At 41.9% G+C, this 24,324-nt stretch overlaps 1 protein-coding gene across 1 annotated transcript in view; it reads right to left on the bottom strand.

Annotated features, from left to right (window-relative positions):
- Nucleotides 1-24,324, bottom strand: part of SNCAIP (synuclein alpha interacting protein) — a 136,739-nt gene that overhangs the window by 40,766 nt on the left and 71,649 nt on the right. Inside the window, exon 3 of the mRNA XM_080920523.1 lies at nt 15,166-15,238. Within this exon, the coding sequence (XP_080776649.1) occupies nt 15,166-15,238 (73 nt within the window). The remainder of the gene's footprint in view (nt 1-15,165; nt 15,239-24,324) is intronic.

Genomic DNA, 24,324 nt, shown 5'->3' with positions numbered 1-24,324 from the left:
CTCCAATTTGTCTACCTGATGAAATCACAAATTTCCTACAGCCATCGGCAGTGAGGTGAACGTTTATGATGGTGATTTATAGACAGAATAGTCTCCTGTCATCTAGCTGGTGTTTGAGATGCTGTGAGCACAAACAAGAAAATCTCAGTTACCCCATAACCATCAAAAGCCAGACATTTTCCCAACAAGAATTAGCATGGATCTAAAATATGACAGGCTCCCTGGGTGGCTTTGCATCCTAATCCTAGGCTCTGCCTTGCTACACCTCTGTCTGGTTCCCCTCTTGCTTCCTCAACCCTTCTCCCCATCCTCTTGAATAACCACAGGGTCATTTATATAGTCTCTCAAGTCATTCACCCCCAGGGCATTGTGTATTGTTATGTCCTCTTCACCTCTACCCCACAACCCTCTGATACCGCCTTGTGGCTCTATCATAATCTATCCCAAATCCTTCTTAAATCTGGGTCCTTCCTTCTGGGTGGCCCACTGGGCTACAATGGAATCTTTTTCCACAACCACCACCAACTAGTTTGTTTTCTCTCATTGGTATCTCTTTTTAGCCCAGTTTAGTTCCTCCTTGGGTAAGATCAATTTGTCAAATTAGCTGCCAAGTCTTAGGTGTCCCATACTTCCTAAAATAATATTTCCCTGGGTATGGGATACATGCCTCACTGTGTCAGACACAGACCAGGACTCGTGATAAACACACTTCACTCACAGTGTGAGAGAACTATTCTGTGTTCAGCCTTCTTCCTCCTCCCCCTTCTTGTTCATTTAAGAAATCTTACTTTGGTGCCTGAATTTAATTTCTTCCCAAAATGTAGAATACCCCTTAATAAACTGACTGCGGGCTTCAGGATCAGTGACTTTCATAAGCAATAAACTAACAGAAGGTTTTTATATTCATTGAATTCATTTTAATAATGACCTTAAGTTTATTTCAACAAATATTAGTTTCCTTGTTTACAACATGATGGTTTCTTTAAAAAAAATGCTTAAAGTACTTTACATAAATAACAGCATTACACACACACACACACACACACACACACACACACACACACACACACACACTCAGAGCAGAAAGGGAATTTTTGTATACACATTGTGTAAAATGTCACTTATGTTACCAGGTTTGTGGACATTGGCTTCTTTGTTCATAGTAAAATCTTCAGGATGACATGCAATAGCTTTCTTTAATTCACTTTATAATTTATCTTCTTTTCTCAGCATTCATGATTCCCACACCCCTGCCTTACTCCCTCTCCTCTACTGTTAAATCAACTCTTTCTGGAGACGGAACTCTCTACTATTGCTCTTGCCTTTGGGCCTACTTTACCTTTATATGAAGCCTTTGCTGTTGTCCCTGCCTGGGACTCACACAGGAGACATCCAGTGTCGCCCTGCTGAGCTGCTTCTTCCTACTGTCAGGCAATAGCTGTTCTTTGCTTCTCAGTTCCCAGGTAATTCTTGCCCCATAGTCTCACTTTGTCCTGCTCCTAGGACACAGATTCCTCAAGAAACTCCTTTTGCTTGTATCCAGCTTAGTTTACCGCAAAGCTCCTGAAAGACGATGGGGTTTGGTGACAATCTTTCCATGAGTGGGTGAAGAGAGGTAGGAGAAGGAAGGATGTATTTTAATGCATCCCCTTAAGAAGTTCTTGCTGGATGGTAGCGGTGGCTACAGGCTTTAGTTCCAGCACTCAGGAGGCAGAGGCTGGTGGGCCTCTGAGTTTGAGGCTAGCCTGGCCTACAGAGTGAGTTCCAGGACTCCATAGAGAAACCCTGTCTAGAACTGCCCCCACCCAAAAACAGTTCTTTACTAAAATTCCCTCATGTGGAAAATAACAAGGTTAGAGGATATCATTGCTAAGATCTGATCCAATCTAAATATCGCTGATGAGGTAGAATGAGTACACACAACAGGGTTCCTTACTCTGACTCACAGTGAAACACTCTAATTCTTCTGGATTCATGCATCTTACCAGATTCTCTTAAATTCATAATTATGAGGCTGAGATGATTGCTGACACATAATTCTCTGGCTCCCGGACTTGATAAAGTGTTTTCTTTAAGAAAATAATGGGCTGTTTGCTGTTGCCATGGTATACCCAACTTTTAAGACTAAACATCCACGTTGGCTCCTAAAATACCCATTTATTTTATTTCTAAATATGAAGACCTGGGTCCATACTAGAAAATAAGTATGTGACAGCAAGAAGAGAATGAAGGGATGATGTCAAGTAAGATGGAGTCTACTACTTTCCATGAGAAGCAATTTGGACAAATTTACCCTAATTTCTTTAACTATAAATAGCAAGGTCCATATCCACAGCAGTCTTAATGTAGGCTGCTTTGGGGACACATCCTATGCATTCTCCCCTATTTCATTTCCATTATCTTAACCTTTGTTTTTTAAATCTAGGATCTCATGTAGCCCAGGCTGTCCTTGCACTTGCTATGTATCCAAGGATAACCCTGTGCTTCTGGTCCCCCTGCCTTCACTTCTTGAATCCTGAAATGACAAGTTACCAAAATATTCATTTTATGTGGCACTGGGGATCATGCCTGGGGCTTCGTACATCCTAGGCAAGCATGTTTTTAGCTCTGCCAACTTTCCTTTTGCATTCACCTCAATGGAAAGAAAAGTATAAACAACTGGGATTGTCAATGCTAGGGTCATGTGTTTCCTTGCCACCAGTCAAGTAAAACCTGTAGCAGAACCGTGACATAGGAAGTGATGATGGGTGGGTCCCATTACCTTGTGAGCATAGGAAGCAGGGTATGAACCCGAGAGGTAGTGGGGAGGTACTTGCTGGGGCGATCTGTGCTGCCCTACAAACCAGTCTGTAACCTGAGCCGAGAGATGGCCCAGTGAACTCTGGCTTTGGAGAATTGTGTCAGGATATTATGCTGCAAAGAGTGATGTGTGTAAAACAAACACATGTTTCTGGAATGTTCTGTGGGGCTGCTGGCTCTTCCTTCTCGTTGACATCACAGACCCCTGATGGAGGGTGTTCTGAGGTTGAAGGGGAAGCACGTATGACCTCATGCCTATAAATATCCTACTCTTGGATCTGTGCACATGAGGCTGTTCACATGCTGTAAGGACAATGCCATCGATTTGGGTTTTAAACCTCCTGTCTTTAAAAGGCTACTGATCCCAAGCAGCTGTTATTGAACATGCCGGGGTCACACTTTATTCCTCCCTGTCCAAAGCTGTGCGGACTCGCTCAGATAACTCAGCAGAGCATCTCTGCGTGCTTCTTTGTTCTGAGAAAACTCACAGAATCCCGTAAGCCTTGGTAGAAGAGATACAACTTGACTGAAGAGGTGTATTCTATCATGAAGTCAGACTCAATATTTGGACAAGTTTAAATCTTTAGGCTTCAAAAGTGCAGTTTCCACAGAATGGTAATTGGTAGGCCTGAAGAAAGCACACACTTTTCAGAGTTATTCTGTCAATCAAAAAGTATGCTGTCCTTCATCATGACAGTATAAAACCTTTCGACTGGATTAAGTTTGCATTTACTAGGTTTTCCCGCCCCTCTCTGTCTGTCTGTCTATCTGTCTGTTTCTCTCTGGAATTGTACAGAGAGACATAGCAGAAGGCCAGTGAAAAGACTCATCAACCTCAGACACTTAAAAAAAAAGGAGCCTGGAAGTAAGCCGAACATGCTTTCTACATGTGTGTACACACACTAACCTCTTTTAACTGAAGGTGGCGATGTTTTACAGTGCTAGTTTTCTGCAAGGACAAATGGAGTTAGGGCAACTCCTGGTTAAGAGAGGTAAGGGCAGACGGAGCAGGCAACTGGGTAAGGTAGGTAGGTAAAGGTGTGTGTGTGTGTGTGTGTGTGTGTGTGTGTGTGTGTGTGTGTGTGAATGTGTGAATGTGTGTGTGAGTGTGTGTGTGTGTTTGAGAGTGTGTGAGAGTGAGTGTGAGTGTGTTTGTGTCTGAGTGAGTGTATTTGTGTAAGTATGAGTATGTGTGAGTGAGTTTTTGTGTGTGAGTGTGTGTGTATATGTGAGTGTGAGTATGTGTGAGTGTGTGTGTATGTGTGAGTGTGTATGTGAGTGTGTTTGTGTGAGTGTGAGTGTGTGTGTCCTTATTTAGAAACTAGCTATGTCAGTATGTACTCACAGACATTATTATAACAAGTGTAAGTAGATGGAAATGTGTTTTCTGGAATCCACAAAATGGTCTGTTCGTTGGGATTTTCCTCTGCCTCGAACACTTTAACAATAAAGCCATGTCAGACTGTGTTTTTGAGCTTGGGTGAGTGCAGGATTTCATCACAGATTTTTCATAATAGATCTTGAAGATGGATGGGCAATTCTTATGCATCCTTACTTAAAAACAAATGGGAAGTCAGGGAATTTTAAGTTTTTTGTGGAAAATAATGTAGCATTCTGATTTCTCAATCAGGAAGAGAGCGGCTTGATGCTTACTTTCCATAGCAGCAGAGGAACATTTCATCAAAACTTAAACGACTCCCTAAACAGACAATTCACTGTCTCTCAATTTGGGTTACATGTAGGTCATAGAATCCCAGTAACCAATGGCAAAACATGTTTGAAGTCACTTCTGAGACCCTTTAACTAAAATCCCAACACGAGCTTTTCCTACATTTGGGTATCCCTCTAGTATCAAACTACAGTTTGGGAAATAGTTTTTAATAACTCTTCTAAAGCAGACTTTCTTTACGTCGTTTATTGTTGGAAGTTTTAAACATAAATTTAGATTTATCTTACCACCGAGACCATTTATCCAGGTGCCAACTCATTCCTGGCTAAAGCTGCTGATCCCTTTTGAATACACTCAACAGATGTAAGGACATGACAGAGGGTGTTCAGGCATGTGACAGATAGTCGGTGACAAACGGAGTGCTAAGGTGTCCTTTCCATACTCACTATTAAGTGAGCATTTGCTAAGTGTCTCCTGTGCACAGAGTTCCTTTATCCTTCCTGAAGGGGACAATGGAATAGATACAACCTTCTCTAGACAATAATAATACCAGAGCAGAGAAGAATAGACATGTAACCAAAGGCAGGTGCTTTGTATGGAAATAAGCCAGGGTAGGAGGGCACAGAACAGCTGAGCAAACCCGTGTTGGAGGTAATATTTACAACCAAAGCTGAGGAGAAAAAGCCACATATCTGAGAATACTCAGCAATAGAGGAAAGGTAATTTGTGACCATCTGGGTAGAAGATAGCAAAATAGTGAGTTGCCTGGAAAGCCAAGAGCTATTTAATGAGATGCATGCCTAGAGGTATGTGTGTGTGTGTGTTTTGTGTGTGTGTGTGTGTGTGTGTGTGTGTGTGTATCTGTGTGTGTGTTCTGAGAAACGTGTGCAGAGACCTGAAGCAACAGAGGATCTGGCAGATTCCGTATCTCTCATTATGAAGCAGGAAGAGCCATGGTGAATGGCTGGCGATGAAAACAAGGAAGGCCATTTGGGGTCAATGCACTGGGCCTTTTCAAAAAGGCACTAATCCCATTTTGGAAATCTCCATTCTCATAACCTAATGGCCTCCCCTGATATTCCATCTATATGTAATATTTTCTTAAAAAGTTACATATCTTTCCCATAAGGTCTCAAGTTTATGATTTTGTGGTAGACCTGAATTTGGAGCTATCATCCACTGAATGTAGCCCAGCTGGACACTCCTCAGAGCACCAATACATCCTTTGGACATAGAGGATCCAGGACTTATTGATAGAATGAAGTGGAGGAATAATTGAGAAAGAACTTCAGCAAAATAGTGAGTTGCCTGGAAAGCCAAGAGCACACCTAGAGGTGTGTGTGTGTGTGTGTATGTGTGTGTTCATCTGAGAAACATGTCGTGCATCAAGAATTCCTTTTTAAATTCTATGAGACATGTAATATAAATACCTAGTTGCTTGTTGAAAAGGAGGCTGAAAATTAAGAGTAGCAGGTAGAGGGGATCTAATCAAGGATAGGAGAGACCTGGAGAAAGAGGGCGGCTATAGTGGATATTTAGTTGCACTTGACCATTCGCAGTTAAGTAAAGAATTTGTAAAGGAGAATAAGGGACCATCAACATGTTAGGAAGGGAACCAGGAGGGAGGTAGCAGTGGCCAATCGGCCCTCATGCTTTCATGAGGCTAAGAGTGATGAGATTATCAAAATGTCAATAGATTTCATGGGAGGAAGCAATGATATTTTCTACTGAGGCAGCCCATACTGGAGATGTTCAAGACGAATGGATGTAAAGATCCGGCATCATGCTTTTCCCATAACTCTATAACCCGGGTTGATTTCAAGGACTGTTGGGACTGCAGAGTGAGTTCAAGGCTTGCATAATCTAAAGTTTTACTCAAAATATAAAGGAAGAGGGCTGGAGATAACACCCAGCGGCAGAGCAAATACCCAGCACGTGCAAGGCTCTTCTTTCCGTCCTCAGTGTCTCTAGATGGTATCTCCACACTTACACACACAGAGAGAAGAAAGAATCCTCAAAAATTTCAAGAGGAGAAAAAGGGCATAATTTGGTTTGTTGTGGGAGGGGCTGGTATAATCCAGACCTTCACTGTCTCATCTGGAAGTCTTTGGTTATGAAGCACTTTGTAAGAAGTTGGTGGCACATGAGCAAATGATAACAGTTTTAAGATAATGACTTAGACAAAACCTATGACATTAACCCCTCTGGTTAGTGCTATCTAGTCCATGAGGCTACTAGGAAAAGAATAAAGTTATGTACGTGGCTCACTTTACATTTCCACTGGATATTAGTGGTCTAGTGAGTCCGATCTAGGGAGAAACCCTGTAAAGGGACCTAATAGATTTGAAGGACCGATGTGGCAAGAATGCCAAAGGTTGGAGGAGTGGCATCAGGGAAGCTTGCTGGTCCAGTAGCAAATTACTCTAGGTGCCCCATAGCCACAGAAAAAATTCCATTGCACTTCTCATGACCATCTTTGGAAACCATTACCTGATTTTTAAGCTGAGAGGGACACACATGGCAGATAATATATTTTTGAGGAGAGTGTTGAGTCCAATTAAGAACAATGGGTTGGATTCCACGTGACTTTGGCAAAAGTTCCTCAAATTTGAATGCGTAAATACATAGCCAGGGATCAAGTTTGTTAACCGTAGGTTCAGAACCTGGGTATGGGGCGAGGCTTTATTGGCTGCACAGACTCAACCCTAGGTGATGCTGCAAGTACTTGTGTTGGTCCTGTACCACACTGAGAGGAGAGGGTCCTTCTGAGCAGATTCGAAGAGCGGTTCTTCAACTGTGAGATTCCAGGATTCTATTATCTGAATACTTCTTAGAGGACTGAATTACCTCCATCCATCTCAGGGAGGGAAGCCTCAGAGCTTCTTATATCCCAGGCTTGCTTGAATCTCCACTTCCCAAGTGCTAGCTACCATGACAAGCTTACACTACCAATGCCTGCATTTAGTTTGCAAGGATAAAACACAGAACTTTATGCACGCTAGGCTAGCACTATACCAACAGAGTTATATTTCCATTCGCATCCCTACCCCCTTTTACAGGAGAAGCAGAACAGAGGACATACGCAGACACAGATTGAGATGGAAAGACAGACAGCATCTAACCCTGGAGAAGCAGAGGATACCAGAATATGTGCTAAAGCTTACAAAGAACATCTCCCACCATGCAGTTCTGTGCTTGGTTAGGAAGGTGTGCTGGGGGTTGCGTCCCCGGAGAAAGTCTCTGCAGGGCCACACTCTTTTAAGAAGATTTCTGCATGTGCACAGCTTGTCCTGTCCCTGTGCTTCAGTTCCTGTCCCTCCCTGACTGCCCAGTGATTTTCTTTGTCCCTCTGCTTTCTTGTCCTTCCCTGATGCCTATTTCCCTGCATTCATTCCTACCAAGAACATCCCCTAATGACCAGTCTGGTGGATAGGAGTTCCTCAGTCTCCAATAAAAATAAACCAAGTGACTTGGACAGTCAGGGCAGCTCCACTTTTACCAAGACATTATGCAGTCCTTTCACAATGTTGGCATGCATGTAAACTCTGTAGCAACAACAACAAGAAAAGCATCAGGTGAACTGGTCCTTATAGTACAATCGAAAAAAGAATCTGAGGGGAAAAAAACTTGAAAAGATACAATTGTTCTAATGGCAAGGTTAATTAGAGTTTTATTTAAATTTTTTATGTTGTAAGATGACAGATCATATCAATTTTATAATTTTATATTTATAATTATAAATATTTGGTTTATAATTACACTAGTATTAAAGAAAAAGTTTATGTATGCATGTATGTATGTATGTATGTATGTATGTATGTATGTGTGTATGTGTGTATGTATGTATTTAACGAGGCTCACTGTGAGGCCCAGAGTGACTCAAAACTCATGATTCTCCTACTGCAGACTCCCTCCCAGTCCTGGAATCATAACCATGCCTAGCTAAGACAATTATTTCATGTAAAGAATTCTCACTTGCTTACAAAGCTTTACTGTTGTTACATAAGCTGACGTTTTAAAATTATTTTAAGCTGTCTCATATGAAAGTATTCATTTTCCGTTTTTTAAAGATTTATTTTTAAAATTATGCCTATGTGTCTCTGGGGACGGTATGTGCATATGAGTTCAGTTGCCCACAGAGGCCAAAAGAGGGCATCAGATCCGTTGGAGCTAGAGTCATGGGCCACTTTGAGCAGCCTAAGGTGGGTACTGGGCACTGAACTCAGGTCCTTTGCAAGACAAGTCTCTGTTCTAAGCCACTGAGCTATCCTTTCAGCCACCAACGAGTATTTTATTCATTTATTTATTTTTGACTGAGAGTTTAGAAAATCTATTCCTCTATTCTTTGGAGTCTATTTTATGTGACATCAAGAAAAATAGATTAATCTGCAGACTTTTTAAAATGAAAACTGCCAAGCTAACTTTCCCTTTCATGCTTCTAGCATTAAACCTTACTATAAATTGAAAACAGGAGGTTTGCATATTTAGCAACATTAACTATGTCATAGCAATGTCTACAGGACACATTTGATGCCAGTTTGTTATTTTAGGTGATAGCTAACCTCCTTGAAAATCTTCAAACACCATGTAAGTTTGTTTTCATAGCTTCAGGATTTGTCACAAAATTTTGCAGGAACAGGATCTAAAAATATAGCAAATTTGCAATGCTTTTAAATACATACAAATGACTTTTATAAGAAACCAAGCTCTGGAAAGAAGAGTTTCTCTCTTATTCTGTGTCACACAAGTGACAACTCATACTATCTGAGCATTGGAAGCCTTTCGGAATCTGTTTTCAGAGCTATTGGAAGCGGTTTTTTTAGCACTGTTGTATAACACAGCTTTCTGACCTGTGTGCATTTAAGTTCCCAGATGCAAAGCTGAATTAGTATTTATTTGCCTTCCTGCATAAGGAAAGTACACAGAGAGATGAGCAGATACACATCTTGAAAGATTCACGGGATTTTTACAGCCGCATGGATTTGAAGCAAATGTGCATTTGAATATCTAATTATCTTAAAGGAAACTCAAAGCCGAGGAACCTGGATAGTTGTTTTGATACCATACGCTGTCATTACGCAGTTCTATGTCTATCTGAAGACAACCAAAGAGCTAACACTCACTGGCTAGGACTCACAGATATTGGGCAGGGAATGCGTGCAAACGCTCCACAAATGACTTCCCCCATTCGTTGTGAACGTTTCACACAGAACTGACTTTGCTGCTAACCCTTGCCTGATGCTACTTGATATACAAAGCTCCTTGAACTAAATCACACCTCAGTTCACTCATATTCACGGGATGGCGGGGGAGGGCGCTGAGACAGGGGAGCTGGTTTTACAGTCACTTGCTGACTCAAGGATTTGGGGCATTACATTTGGAGAGAGATTACAAGTCTCTCTCCTCATCAATAGAATGGACATCGTGATGGTCCTTCCTCAGAATTATTTTGTGGAGAAGCTAAATATTTACAGAAGGTTTTGGTAGCATGTCGGGAATTAGGAATCTCTAAGGAACGACTCTTAAGGCTTAGCAGCCCCCGCCTGGCTCCAGCGTACCACAGGTAGAACCTGTTCTCCTCCAGCTTCCCACTCCTTATTAATTTGTCTCCCTCCTGCCTCTTGCCTATCTTTTCCACACTTTCTTCTTTTAAAACTCTCCTTTCTCACAAAAATTGAAGCCTAGCCATCATGTAGTGCAATGGACGGATAATCACCTGATAAATTATTTCTGTTAGGGAAAAAAAACAAGAGTTCTGTGAAAACTGTGGCCTTGGGCTAAGAGAACATTCTGGGGTGGACTGTCAGGTTGTGGTGAGCTGGGAGAAGGTGTGAAACCACAGCCCCGAAGCCCCTGACAGCACTGTGGAAGTTGCCACCACAGTGCAAGCCAGCCCAGGTGCAGAGATGGAGAAGAGCCTTGGGCTATGTCTGTGCCGTGCATTAAAAGCTGTATCGGGGCTACCATTATTCACAGCAGAACACTCAAAAAAAAAAAAAAAAAAAAAAAAAACAAAACAAAACAAAACAAAACAAAAAAAAAAAAAAAAAAAAAAAAAAAAAAAAAAAAAAAAACCGAGGGAAGTGCTTCAGGCTGGCTGAAAAAGGAGAACTAAAAGTTAACTAAAATATAGAACCATTCTGGTCCCATGGCACTTGAGTAAAGGATGGTCAGTCTGTGAGAGGATTTTACAAAAGCTGGAATCCTGGGGTACTGTAACTGGTGCTCCCTAGGGAGTCTGGCCTCACCATCTCCCATCCCCCTCTCCAGCTGTTTCTTAGTTTGATCACTATCCAGCAGCCATGCTCATTGTCTTCCCGTCATGGCTAAGTTTGAATCAAGGAGTGGGCATTGCTCATTTTGCTCATCCCTTCATTGTCAGCCCTCTCTGCTGACTTTCACGAGGCTGGGCCACTCTACAGTTCTGTCTCAATTGTCAAGTTGATATGATTTAGGATAATCTGGAAACCAATCTCCGGCACATCTGTGAGGGAGTCTCCATGTTAGGATAATTAAGACTCATCATCACTGCGGGTGGCACGGTAGCCTGGGCCGAGGTCCCGGAAGCAAAGCTAAGCACCCACTGCCATTTCTTCCCAGTGCCTGTTGCGGACATCACGTGATCAGTTGCCCCAACTTCTGTGACCTGGTGGTCTGTACACTCAAAGTGAGAACCAAAGTACCCCACCCACTGAAGTTGTCTTAGCAATATACTCTCTGGGCTCCTAAACCATCCCCCCACCCAAACCCCACAAATCCTTCCATCACAGTGGTTCCCATGCATCCTAAACACTGCGACCCTTTAATCCCCTTATGTCGTCCTGACCCCCAGCCATATTGCTACTTCATAGCTGTAATTTTCCTGCTGCTATGAATCATACTGTAAATATCTGTTATGCAGGATATTTGGTATGTGACTCCTGTGAAAGGGTATTTAGACCCCAGAGTGGTCTTGACCCACAAGATGAGAGACTATTACATTGGTCCATGTTGTCCTATTATTCTGCCAAGTTATTGCCTACTGTGTATCCTCTGATCCTTTGATGTCACCCCATTCAGATATAAGCTTCGTGAGCACGGGGAGCTCTCTATTGCTTTATGTTTGTTTGTTTGTTTGTTTGCCCTGTTCTCCATGCTTGGATCAAAGAACACTTATCACACACTGTTAACTTAATAAATGCAAGGACCAATGGAAATATTTGCTGAAGGACTTTCTTTTTTCTTTCTTGACATCATCGATACACTTTATTCCTCAGGGCATTACGTGCTAACTTTTCCTGGCGTAGGTCAGTGCATCGAGCTCTGTTTCTGTGGAAGATGTGCACCTCTCAAAAGGGCACGGCTGTCTTACCTTCTGGTAGGTCCACCATGGGCACAGGAAGCTGTTCTTCCAGCACAAAGTCAGCCTCTGGGGCCTGCATACAAAGGATTGCTCTGTCTAGAAGTGCCTCTTGGATGCCCCTCTGAGGTCTTGGTAGCCAGCATCTCTCCCTGGCTGCTCGGAGCGTCGGTGCCTGGCCTGGCATGCATATGCTGTAGTTAAGCGTAAATTCACAAGTGTGTCCACAACAGAGATGCTCACGGCTTCATGTGGACTCCCTAGCAGACGGCAGAAGGGGGTTGATGTACTCAAAGCCTTCAAACTCAAGACTGGTCAATCTTCTTTATGACGTCCTCACCATCTGGGGTCAGCTGCATGGGCTCTGATGAACTGCGTGTTGAAGTTGCCTAGGCTACAGTCATCTGTGGTCTGTGGCTGGAAGGGAGGCAGGGTCTGCTTCTTTACCAGCAGGACCCAGTCTATGCTTTAGAAGAAGGCATGAGACTTGATGTCGGAAAACCAAGTCTGTGGCCAGCAGCCAAGCCTATCTTTGGGATCCTTATTTAAAAATTCTTTCAGGACCTGTGAAGCCTTGACAGACAGGAAAGGGGGAATCTGAATTGGCTTTTCCAGAATAACTTGGAGAAGGTAAGTCTTCAGTGTTCATGTTAGGGTTGTCTGTGACTGAAGGACTTCTTAACACAGAGACAGATGTGACCATCTGACAATCTTTCCCAAACAGAAAATTCCTAGTAAATTCGACTACTGTTAAGGGAAATACGAAGTGTATTTTAAACGATACAGGCTGTTGGAAGACTTTCCCAGTAAAATGCTCCATTCTAAAGACAATATAGACTTTTCTCGGTGACCATGGTATTTTCTGCTGATATCTGTTTGAAAAGGTTGATATTTGCTAGCATTTACAAAAGAAAGACTCAGTGGAAGGGTTCATTCCATGTGTGGCTGTTGAGATGTGACTGAGAAAGCCTCCATTCTTTTACAAATTGGGTCTGAAAACTTTATCATGTTCTGTAAGTGCACAGAGAAGCCTATAGTTATCCATGATAAGTGATACTGTGCACCGTTGAACTTGTCTTTTTGTTCTCTTTTGCTAGGATCATTATTTGTCTATTAAAATTTGGATTCTATGCCTCCCAGTGATCGTTCATAGTGTGTGTGTGTGTGTGTGTGTGTGTGTGTGTGTGTGTTCCCATCAAAGGTCTAGTTCTCTTTCTTTACCCTCCTATCAAATCTAGTTGATAGGATAGTTCCTATCAAATCTCTTGGTAGAGTCTAAAGCCCATGCTGGGTGGGTTCTTCTTCCACCATAGGAGGAATGACATCACTACAAGTCAGTGACCCAAGAAGAATGGAATAAAGCAGACCCAGGTTAAAACCCACTGTTCCCTTAACTTGGTGAGACTAGCTATTTAATAGAGAAAAGAAATTTACCATTTAGTGGGTTAACATGCTGACCCAAAGCATTTTGAAACATTAAGATTACACTGTTGTGTCTTGTCCCAGCTGCCTAAGAGGTAGCATATGCCATGCCAAAGAAGACAGAATCTACAGACGGACTTCCTCAGGAGGGTTTTCCCGTTCCACAGCTTAAGTTCTGCCAGATTCTGAGCAAGGTATTTGATTGTTCTGTCCTTAGGCTTGCCCATTTACATCATGAGCATCCTACTTGTAAGTGCTTACAGTACCAAATACATCAGCAACACTTAATTCAGCACCAAGGAAGTTTGTTCTTGCTGTCTCTTACTCCATGCCTCCAGTTAAAGAATGAAAGAGAAGTCTTCCATCTGCAATGTGCCTACTGATAAAGTGCAGGATTTGACCCTAAAAACAGCATGCCACAATTGGTAGTAGTTTCTCCTTTGTTTACAGTTGACTCCTTACAGGGTCAAGGTCATGTGCCTGATACATAGCTTAATTCCAACTGCAACCTAAGTCTTTGGACTCTGAGGCTGGTGCCTTCATTCTTGTAGAGTGTAGTTGGTGCCTCTGAGCACAATCATTTCTCATATGTTTGAACAAAATTGTTGCTTTAAGGAGATAAATCTTTAAAGGCATTATAGGCAAAAATCCCCTGTCCAACTCAGCACAAACTTGTGTCTTTTAAAAAATAATATCTTTGTGCATTCTTTGAAGTGTTTATATATTTACAGAAGGTATTTCAATCATGTCTATCCACCACTACCTCTCTTCAAACCACCACAATGCCTTTATATGACCCCCAAATTTATGTTCTCTCTTTTTCAATAGTTTAAAGCAAATAAAAATTTTCATTTAATTTAAAGCTAACTCCTGTGATGTTTCTGACTCACTTTCATGTATTTACACACACACACACACACACACACACACACACACACACAGAGGGGGGGGGGAACAGACCCATAAACACATTATTTTTTGCTGCCTTCTCTAAGCAAAATGTCAAAGCAAAATGAATGGGCCAGTGGAGAAAGTTAGTTTTCCAAGTCCTTTCAGTTGGAAATTCAGAATTCTAGTAGCTGTATTGGAAAGATACTTTTATTTATTTTTAAACATCATGTGCACAATTTAAGGATTATCTTAAGTCTCCTGCCAAACATGTTTCTCAAGTCTGGTGTTCCTATTAGGAGAGGTTCAGTTTGGCAAGGTTAATGGTGACACCTTTGAGTAATTATGTAGAACAAAATAATGAACATCATTTCAGAGTTTGACACCATTTCCATAAACATACTTTTTATTTTCATTTTTTTTTTTTGCCCATCACAGTGAGAAAATCAGAGAGATTTAATTTCATTTACAGGGAGGAAAGCAACGCTAAACGTACTTTTTTCAGTCGGGGGAGGGGGCAAAGAGAAAGGGCCAGCCAGCTGTTTTTCATCTATCTGCCATAATTCTCTGTTTAGTTTACACTATTAAACTCCAGCGCCGTGCTTTCATCTTAACTGTTATAGTATGCCTTATTGCAGAATCTAGCATGTCGCATCCTGATAGGGTTTCAGACTTTGGCAAAGCACCATCCCTCACATTGGTCGTTGCCATATGGGTACTAAACTCGTCCAGCATTTTTTTCATTGGCGCCTGCATCATTATGATTTGCCACCACTGCCTTCTTGAATTTTCAGCAAATCACTGTGGATGCTACGGTTTGAAGATAGCAAGAGGATCTCTGTTGATTTGTACACAGCCAGGTCCTTGTTAGGACCTTGTGGTCCTGCAGATGACCCCACATCTGTTGGTTGAAGGTCTCAAGGACATAGTGGGAGCGGAGAAACTACCAGGAGAAAGCAGCGGGATTTGAGAGCAACCAAAGTCAGGGAAGCTGCTTTCCAGGAGCTTCTCAACCAGAGGAGGCAGAAGAGTGAGAAGTCTGACCTACCTGATCTGTCTTCGTTTTGTGAGTCACATCTTCTGCACAGTGCTGGGATGGTCTTGAGAGATGTGACTGAATACTGAATGGGACAAGAGAGGAAAGAGTGTTAAACAGACATTTAAAACAAAGGCATTCATTCAAATCACCACGAAAAAAAATGAACACGGGGAATGAGACGAGTACAAGATGAACATTCAGGGAGTGGACCTCATTGTAATCTGAAGGCACCCTGAGCTCTGCCTGCAAGCACCCCAGCAGATACAGGTTAGAATGAAGCTTGGCAGTGTTTATTAATGGACAGAGTAAGATACAGCCAACAGATTCTGTCTCTCATCCCTTCTAACTGAAAGATGTCAGAATCACTGAACCTTGAATATTTCCAGAAGATAGATACTATTTGTTTCCTCAAGCCTCAGTTAGCTACAGGAGAGGAAAACCTAGAGGAGGAATTTTGGCTTCCTCAACACCCAGGGTAGAGGAGTCATGCCTGTGCTGGTGTGGGATACACTACACAAAAATCCAAAGCTGGGGCTGTTGGTGGATCAGTGGTTAAGGGCCATTACTGCTCCTGCAGAGGAGGCTGGTTTGGTTCCCAGGACTCTCATGGTGGACCACTACTATCTGGAGCTTCAGTTCCAGGGAATACAATGCCCTCTTTTGGTCTCTGCAGCTAGGTACTCTCACGCAATGCACATCCTCACACACATAAACTAAATACATCTTTTTGTTTAGGTTCCAACAGTAACCGTGTACTGCAACTTTTACTGTTCCTATAGTCTCTGTGGCAAACATATTGAGGTTATGTCATAAAAAGGGAGAGGATCACAGGTCTGTTTGAATGCTCTTCTCTTCCAGAGACAGATTAGTGTAGATGGAAAGACAACCCCCTTTTAGTCTCTGTCCCCGCATCAGTCCAGGGCTGGCTATCAAGATAACAAATTATGACATGGGAGGCACAACAATCAGGAGAGCTAAAATAAATGTAAATCAATAGCCATGATTTATGGGGTCTCCATTTCATACCTATCAATCTGTCTTGAGAGAAGGGCATTTTCAAACCAAATAAAGAGAATGAATAGAATATGGAAGAACAAAGCCTTTAATCACAGCTGAAGTCAGAGACGATCTTCAGTCATGCTCATATTTTAACCCACACGATATAATGAGCTCAAAATATTTCACTCTGTGTCTCTAGAACAACAGGCACATATCATGAATTACTTCTCCTTTGCAAAATCTCAGGCAACCAAGGGGGGAAAATAATTTAATCTGAAAGAAAAATAACCAAAGGAAACCCATTAGGATTGTTCTAGCATCACAAGTGAGGACTGTATAATTAGAATGCATTTTTCAATGCGAAGGTACTGTAGTTGGTGTGATGTTGATAGATAGACCTCCCAGGCGCCCACAGACCGTCAGGAAAGCAAGACGGAGGGAGAAGGTGCTTGCCGCCAGTGTCAGGTTGCCAACTGCCTATCACAAACAAATTAAATTTCCAGTATTTCTAAATGAAAAATGAAATCTCAGAAGACTAATTAGAGAAATTATTCTTACCTGTCTGATGCAATAACATCCTGTTTATGTAGCTATTCCTCAGAGACTACAGGTGCTTCAGCAAATAGGCTACACACAGATGGGGCGGGGCTGTAAACCAGAACTGCACCTCAAGACAGTTTTCCCTGCTACTACATTATGCTTATGTGTATACACGTGCATATGCATACATGTATCCACGTGTGTGTGTGTGTGTGTTTGTTTGTCTGTGTGTCTGTGTGTCTGTGTGTGTAGAGGGGTCAGGGATAATTTAGATGGAGAAGCTTCATCTTGTTCATCTTGGCAGTAACAAGGTACCTTATATTCCTGACCAAACTCTCTAAGGAATGTGGTAGCCTTTTGAAAGCAGCTGGTGCAGGTCATATAATTATACAGTCTATAATTCAATTAAAATTAGGCCTTTGTTTAGGTTGCTGTACCCCATGAAACACCCTTTGGCAAAGTCTCACCACCTTTTCTGCCTTTCCTGGTTTCTGCCCCTTACTTCAACCCAGGTGTCTGTCTGTCTCTCCCCTTCCCCTCCCTCTTACCTCTCCCTCTCTTCTTTTTCCACCCCTCTCCTACCATTTTTGCCTTTCTCCCCAAGACCATATTTTAGAAAAAAAATATTGATTATATTTAAATATGGGCAACAATGCATCCAGCAGTGTTTTCTCATTGGACTTAAAAGATCAATACTCCATTAAAACAGGTGAGCTGCTGTCTGCATCCCAGACATACGTATCCTGTCACCTGACAGCCAGACTCACTAACATCTCAGCTTTATCAGCTGAAGTTCAGTTCTTCCTCTTTGGCTGCAAAGTGGAAAGTGAGCTTCATTTTGCTTAGGCTGCTTGGCTAGAGTGTACAAAAGAAACAGGACAGAAGCCAGGCATGAGGTCACATACTTGTAATCCTAGCACTTGGGTGGCAGGGGCAGGCAATGTCTGAGTTCTCGGCCAGGCTATTCTCTCGCTATAGCAATTTTTAAACCAGCCAGGGTATGACACTCTGAGACCCTGTCTTAAAACAAAACAGCAGCAGCAGCAACGAAACCCAAACAAATCAACCAACCTACCAACCAACAATCACAACCAAAACAAGAAAACAGAATCAGGAAGGGAGACATATGTATGGGCTATGGCCTTGCCCATGGTGAAAAAAGACTTTTTCCCTCTTGAAGGCATACATTTGAATTCTTCACATCACAACCACTAAGAAAAAATGACCCTGAAGACAGAATAATGAGCTAGTCCTGGAAATAGAAATAAAAAAACCCAAGAAATCTAAAAAAAAAAAAAAAAAAAAAAAAAAAAAAAAAAAAAAATTAATGTCACCTAGAAAATTATGTATGTAGTTTGGGGAATTCTCAAAATGCATGGAATGTCATATTCAGCTGTGGCATTGTCTATGCATTTAACAAATCTTTCTTTTCTTTCTTTCTTTCTTTTTCTTTGTTTTTTTTTTTCTTTTTTTTTTTTTTATGAAGATCCAGAAAGAGAGCAATTGGAGAACTTCTGTAAATACCAACAGTGGGAGGAAAGACAATGCAATAGAGTGCTTTAGAGATGGCTATGTTGTGATTGGAGGAGATGCACGGGAAACGTGTGATTTACAATAGCAACTTGCATTTTCACTCCTGCACGGCTGAGAATAAGCCCACGACCGAGCATGTCTCTCTTCCAAGAGTGCATTGTGCTACCATCTGGAGCTGGAATGGAAGGTTTCCCAGACTGATGTCCCAATTCACAGGACAGATGGCCTTCTATAAGGAACTGTCAGATGGCTAACCCAACTCATTCATAGAACAGTTATTAGTCGTAACCCCTGCCACTTTGGGCTGAACAAATCAAGACCAATGCATCTTCCATCCACTTAGTCTCCAACTCAGACTGTGTATCCTGATCTCTTGATACTGTTGTTATCTATCCTTGGGAGATGCAAAGGAGAGAGGGCTTTCAGTTATATGAGATGTGTTGGTTTTCCTTTTACTATTTTCTCCTAACACCTTCCTTTTCTTGAATCCTCTCAGAGGTTATTGCCTGGAGAAACAGCTCCTTCCATTAAACCTTTACTACCCCTCTGTGCTTTAAGAACTCCTGGTAAGGCTGACCAACTTCTCTAGCTGCTTCAACGCCCCTGAAGAACAAAGTCTATTCCTCTGTTCCTTTAATCCTAGGGTCCTTCTTATCTGCAGTGCTTCTTCTATGCAGTGGCACTGTCCCATAAAGTCAGCTTATACTCTGCCTTCTTGAAGAAGCCCCAGGTTAGCCCTTAGTAATGTTTCTCTTTTCTGCCTTCAGGAAATGCCTGCAGTGTCTTCACCTTGGCTCTTTCCTCCATCGAACTAGCAGTTCCCATAGGCAAAAGAGCAAAAGGACACACTATCTTTGACTTGAATATACATGTGGCAGTTAGGAGGGATTAACTGCCTGAAATATCAACGTGCATACATCCTGGGTGTAGTCCTGTCATGCTCAAAAGTTTAAAAGCTTTAAAGATTAGGTAGTTAATGGGAAATTCTTCTGGGCACTCGTACTGGCATTAGGATTTATCAGTTTTCTTTAGCTGAAATTTTACTAGAGCATGTCTCTGTTTCAAACTTTCAGTAGCTGTGCAGGACATATATAGGACAGACCATGGCCTTTATATGGCATAAGATTAGCTCCACCTTTTACTTGCATTCACTTCTTTCTGCAGCAACAGCAAATATCCTATAGTGCCTCCACCTATTGGTTTTCCTGTGTCTTTGAATTTCTAATGAAACCCCAAAATCTGGGTGCCATGGCTAATTAAATCTTTCTGTTTGAACTAGCTGCTTCTGAAGCCATGCTGATGGAGGATTGGAAGCCACACCTTGTTGAGGTTAGATGAGGGTGAAAGTTGAACCTCATTCATTCAGTCCCTAAGGATATCCTTTGGAAGACACTTCTGCTGCTGTTGGTTGGGACAACATGGGTGTTGGACTTTCATCTGATATATGTATGTGTGGGTGGGCATTATTTCATGAGTGTAGTTGCTCATTATATCACTCCCTTCCAAGGTCTATACTCCACTGACATCCTCGATGCCATCTATCCTTCTCAGACCCTTTCTAGAAAAAATTGGGAACCTTGTTACAGCATTACGTGAGAGTCTCCTTGAAGAGTTGGATAGGGTGAGGAGACAGGGAATTATTTTGGTCTACATTCTCACCCTGTGGTTTTCTCCCAGTCTAGAATGGCTATTGTCTAAAAGGTTTGGCTTGCTGCTGCATTGCATCTTTCCTGTTATTAAAGAAAGCATGCTTCTATCAGGAAAAAAAAAAAAAAAAGAATGCTACTCTGTTTACCCAGAATGCCATTCCTCACTCCCATTTCAATAGAAAAACTCTCGTTCATCCTTCCAGCCTTGCCTGGGCATCATCTTCATAATATCCCATCTGACTCTCAGACAGAATGAATGTCAACAGTCAAAGTGTGTTCTCTGGACCAGTAGCATCATGCCTCCAGGAATCTCTTGGACAGTGTATTCTTGGAAACCACTCTAGAGCTACTGAATCTGGTACGCTTATGTTGGGTCCAGTCATTGACCTTTCACAAGCCATCCAGACGATTCAACACACATCAGAATTCATGAAGGTTTACCTTAATTATTCTCATGGAATTCTGTCTCCATATTTATATAAATGCTCTCACTGCTTTTTTAGGTGCTAGAAGATATTTTAGTTACTTAAGATACTAGGCACTTATTGAACTGTATGAAATGAATGCCTTTGAGTAGCCCACGACTTTAGCAGTCACGATAAGAACAGGAAATATTTATATAAAGGTAACCTTAGGAAAACCTATAATTATAAATCTAGCAATGCAGTCTTGGCACATTCAAAGGAGCCAAATCCTCACTCTACTAACATGACTGCTGGCAGTTGCCCTTTTGTGTAAGGGACAAAGACTTGGAAACAGAAGATCTGATTTTATGCCATGGATTCAATGTTCATTATCTCTATGGTTCTGGACAAATAAATCTCTGGAGCTGGGTTTCCTTATCTGTAGAACACAGGTACCTACGTGAGATAACGAAGGTGGAGTTATTTTGAAAACTGATAAATGCTTGTAACAGGCTTGTCTCGTTTTATTAGCTTGTTTTCTGTGAGACTTTCCTTCTCCATCCTCAGTACTGTCAGACTCTAAATTTAGGATTACAAGAAAGGAGCAGGAGTGAGCTGGGGCTAGAAATGAAAGGACTATATGCATCAGCCTACCTTTCTACCTAAGGGGAGTCCTTTTAACTCTTTCCTTACTTAAAAGAGTTTGTGGATGAGGGTAGACACAAAGTCTGCTTCTCAAACATGCAGTTGTTTGATGCCAGACAGCTTTACATGTCAGGCCCCAGCAGGCAGTTTTATCAGTTTTATCCCGCTGCCATACAGAACAGTTTGAACATGCATGGTATTCATAACGGCAGAACATGACTTCTACATTACTTTGTTAGACTCTCTGACTACCCTGGATATTGTTTGGGACTGAAAAATCTTGGCCTTTTTCAGTCCTGCAAACTGGAGCCAGTTAGGTGAGCAAGCAGACATTACTCAAGTGGTAATGAGCCACAGAAAATAAAAGAACATCCCAAGCACATTGTCAAACTAGAGATTTTTGAATAACCAAGGTTCTATTATGTTTCCAGAGAGGGATGAGAACTGAGCTGTCCATTTAAACTATCACAAGATTCATTGCTTCTCAGAGCATCCCAGAATTCAGGCAGGTATTTCTGGCAACCATGTGGTAGAACCACAGCCTTCTACATAAGCAAAGCTTCCTGCAAAAGAGAGATTTCTGACCTTAACACCCCCCTTTTAAATGTTGTCCCCTTCAAAGGCCTGCCTACCAATAGAGAAGCTTGTCTTGACTCCATGTACTTCCGAAGCTATGGCACGAATGTCCACTCCTGTGTCACTACCCTCTGCTTCCATTTCTCAGGGCTATTGCCCTGCCAGGACCTCTGTCCCCACCCCACCCCCACCCTCAGCCACTCTCTCAACACAGGCCCTCTTCTCAGACCTTACAAAGTGAAGAAGCATCCCCTCATATCAGGATGCTCTGCCTCCCCTCATATCAGGATGCTCTGCCTCCCCTCATATCAGGATGCTCTGCCTCCCCTCATATCAGGATGCTCTGCCTCCCCTCATATCAGGATTCTCTGCCTCCCCTCATATCAGGATGCTCGGCCTCCCTCCTTTCTCAATGGCCACCGACTTTCCTGCTCTTGGGCTCATCAGCCTCCTTCTCAGAAAGACTTGATTTTGCTCTTGCCTCTGTTTCTTCTTCTTTTCATTTTCTGTTGTAGCATCATGAAATGGTACTTAGAATAACCAACAGAGTTTCAGGTGGAAAACTCTGGATACTAAACTTTACAATGAACATTTCCTTGGGTTTTGTTTTAATCCCTAAACTCATAATCACTCTTTTGGCCTTGCTTTCCCCCACTCCTTTATTTCTGAAAACCCCTTTTCAATTTATTTTTCTTTTCTTTCTTTTTCCTTTCTCTCTTTCTAGATTATAATAGATGTTTAAATGCAGGCTTACTAGGAAGCTGCTCTCTGGTGGGTAAGTTCACTAGCCCCAAGGAAGGAGGGAGAGAGAAGAGAGGAGTTAGAGAGAGAGAGAAACTGTATGTACAGAGAGAAAAGGAGAAAGGGAGAGAGATTGGGGGAAGAAAGGGGGAGGAAGGAGAGATAGAGAAAGTGAGTTCAGTATCTTTTGTAGAAGCTTTACTTTTCCTGTCCTCACTTAGAAGTAGTCCTTTCTGTGAGACAGTCTGCTCTTTCAACACTACATTTTATCAGGAGACTTAACCAATACCAGGGCTTTTGTCACTATCCCTCCACAGAGTCACACAGATGGTCCACATCTTCCTATAACTGCCCCACTCTCTCTAATAACATTTCATTTTATCAATTAGGATCCATTAATGGGAATTACTGCAATCATTTCTATTCTCACATGCATAAGCATGGCTTTTTGCAATAGTTTCTTGTTTTTACTATATTTTTCAAGATTTGAGAAAAGCAACAACATTCTTTTATACCTTTTATGCTACATATTGTTTGTGGCTGGCATGGAAAAACCCAATGGCTCTTTTTGAGCAGTATTAGAGTAGACCAGGAATTGTATTATAATATTAGTGTGATTGTTACAATATGTGGTTGGGCAACATTAGGAAAGGGAGTTTGATAAAAATGCTGAAGGACCCTCTCCTACTGTGAGGAGCGGACATGGGCATCAAGATCCCTTGGTGAACTGTCTAAGGATGACCACAAGGCCCAGCAGAAGTCACCTTCAATGAGACGGCTGCACATGTGGCTTTTGGAGGCAGACTGTCCATACTATGTCCAGACATCAACATGTTCTTGGTAATCTCAGTTCTTTAATCCCATCGGTGAAGATGAGTCATTTCAATGCCCAAATAGAGTGGGAATGAGAAGACTCTGAGCTAATACTGTAAAATTGAGAATCCTGTCTGGTGTCCACTAAGTGTTCAACAAATGCTAAGTACCACGATTACTTACAACTAGAGTTTCAAAAAACACTAAAATGTTAAGTCTACATAATAATAAATATTGAAAAATTATAAATGATGAAACAATTAAAATACACATTCATCTTGCAGTCGGGTAGCTGGCCAGCCGTGGACCTTGTCCAACCTCAGTGCTTGCCTAGTGTCGACTGTGAGTCACAAGTCAATCATCACCAGATACACAGACGACCAAAAATAGTGACTGGTACCACGATGTGTCTTCGCATGGAGTTAACCTGACGTTCCTCAGTTGTAACACATGTGTTAGAGTCTGTAAAATGTAATAGCTTATTTGCTATTATAAACTCTCTGAAAGCACCAAGTTTATACTATTTTGCCAGACCTAGAACTGTGCCTGGAGCACTGTCGATGTTTAATAAACACTTGCTGACTAGACTGACAACATAGATATCTATGAGCAAGTAGTTAGTATAAATATTCTGTGTAGTCATTCTAATAAATACTATAACAATCTGGCAAGACAAGGACTTCCAGGGCCAAGTTCAGAATAAGAGGAGGCAAATTAAAAATTAGCTGCTCTTTAGATTAAAATTGAAATCTAAACTTAAATTTAAAATGTGAGGGCTCTTTCTTCTTGCAAATAAATCTCTACTTAAGCTCCTTCCTTCCTGTGGGTGTTTGTCTAAGATAGAGAAGGAGAACTTGATTCAAGGTGTTTTGAATGCTGCTGAAGCCACAGCACCAAGAAAAGGCTTAAATATGGACAAGAGGGTGACTTCCAGGAAGAGCAGGGCTGATAGGAAGGAATCCACACGAAGGTCCCAGTCACTTTCCAGGAAAAATTTAGGTGTGATAAAAGTTAGGTCTTCCTTGCATCCCTTTTAGCTGATTGGATTTCTTTATTCTGGGAACCAAGTGCCTCACCACCAAAAAGCAATTACGAGCCCAGTATCCAGTGGAGATGATGGTGCCCAAAGTGACTAGTCCACAGGTGTAGAGACTCTCGCACAACTAGGTTTCTCAGGAGGTCACAACGCCCTGGACAAAGAGTTTTGTTAATCAAGTCCCGACCCTGTCATGTTTTATCTATAACGTTGTGAAAGTCACAGTGCCCCC

The sequence above is a fragment of the Micromys minutus genome, assembly GCF_963924665.1.
Source record: "Micromys minutus genome assembly, chromosome: 8".
NCBI lineage: Eukaryota > Metazoa > Chordata > Mammalia > Rodentia > Muridae > Micromys > Micromys minutus.
This window is presented reverse-complemented; position numbering and strand designations above follow the sequence as displayed.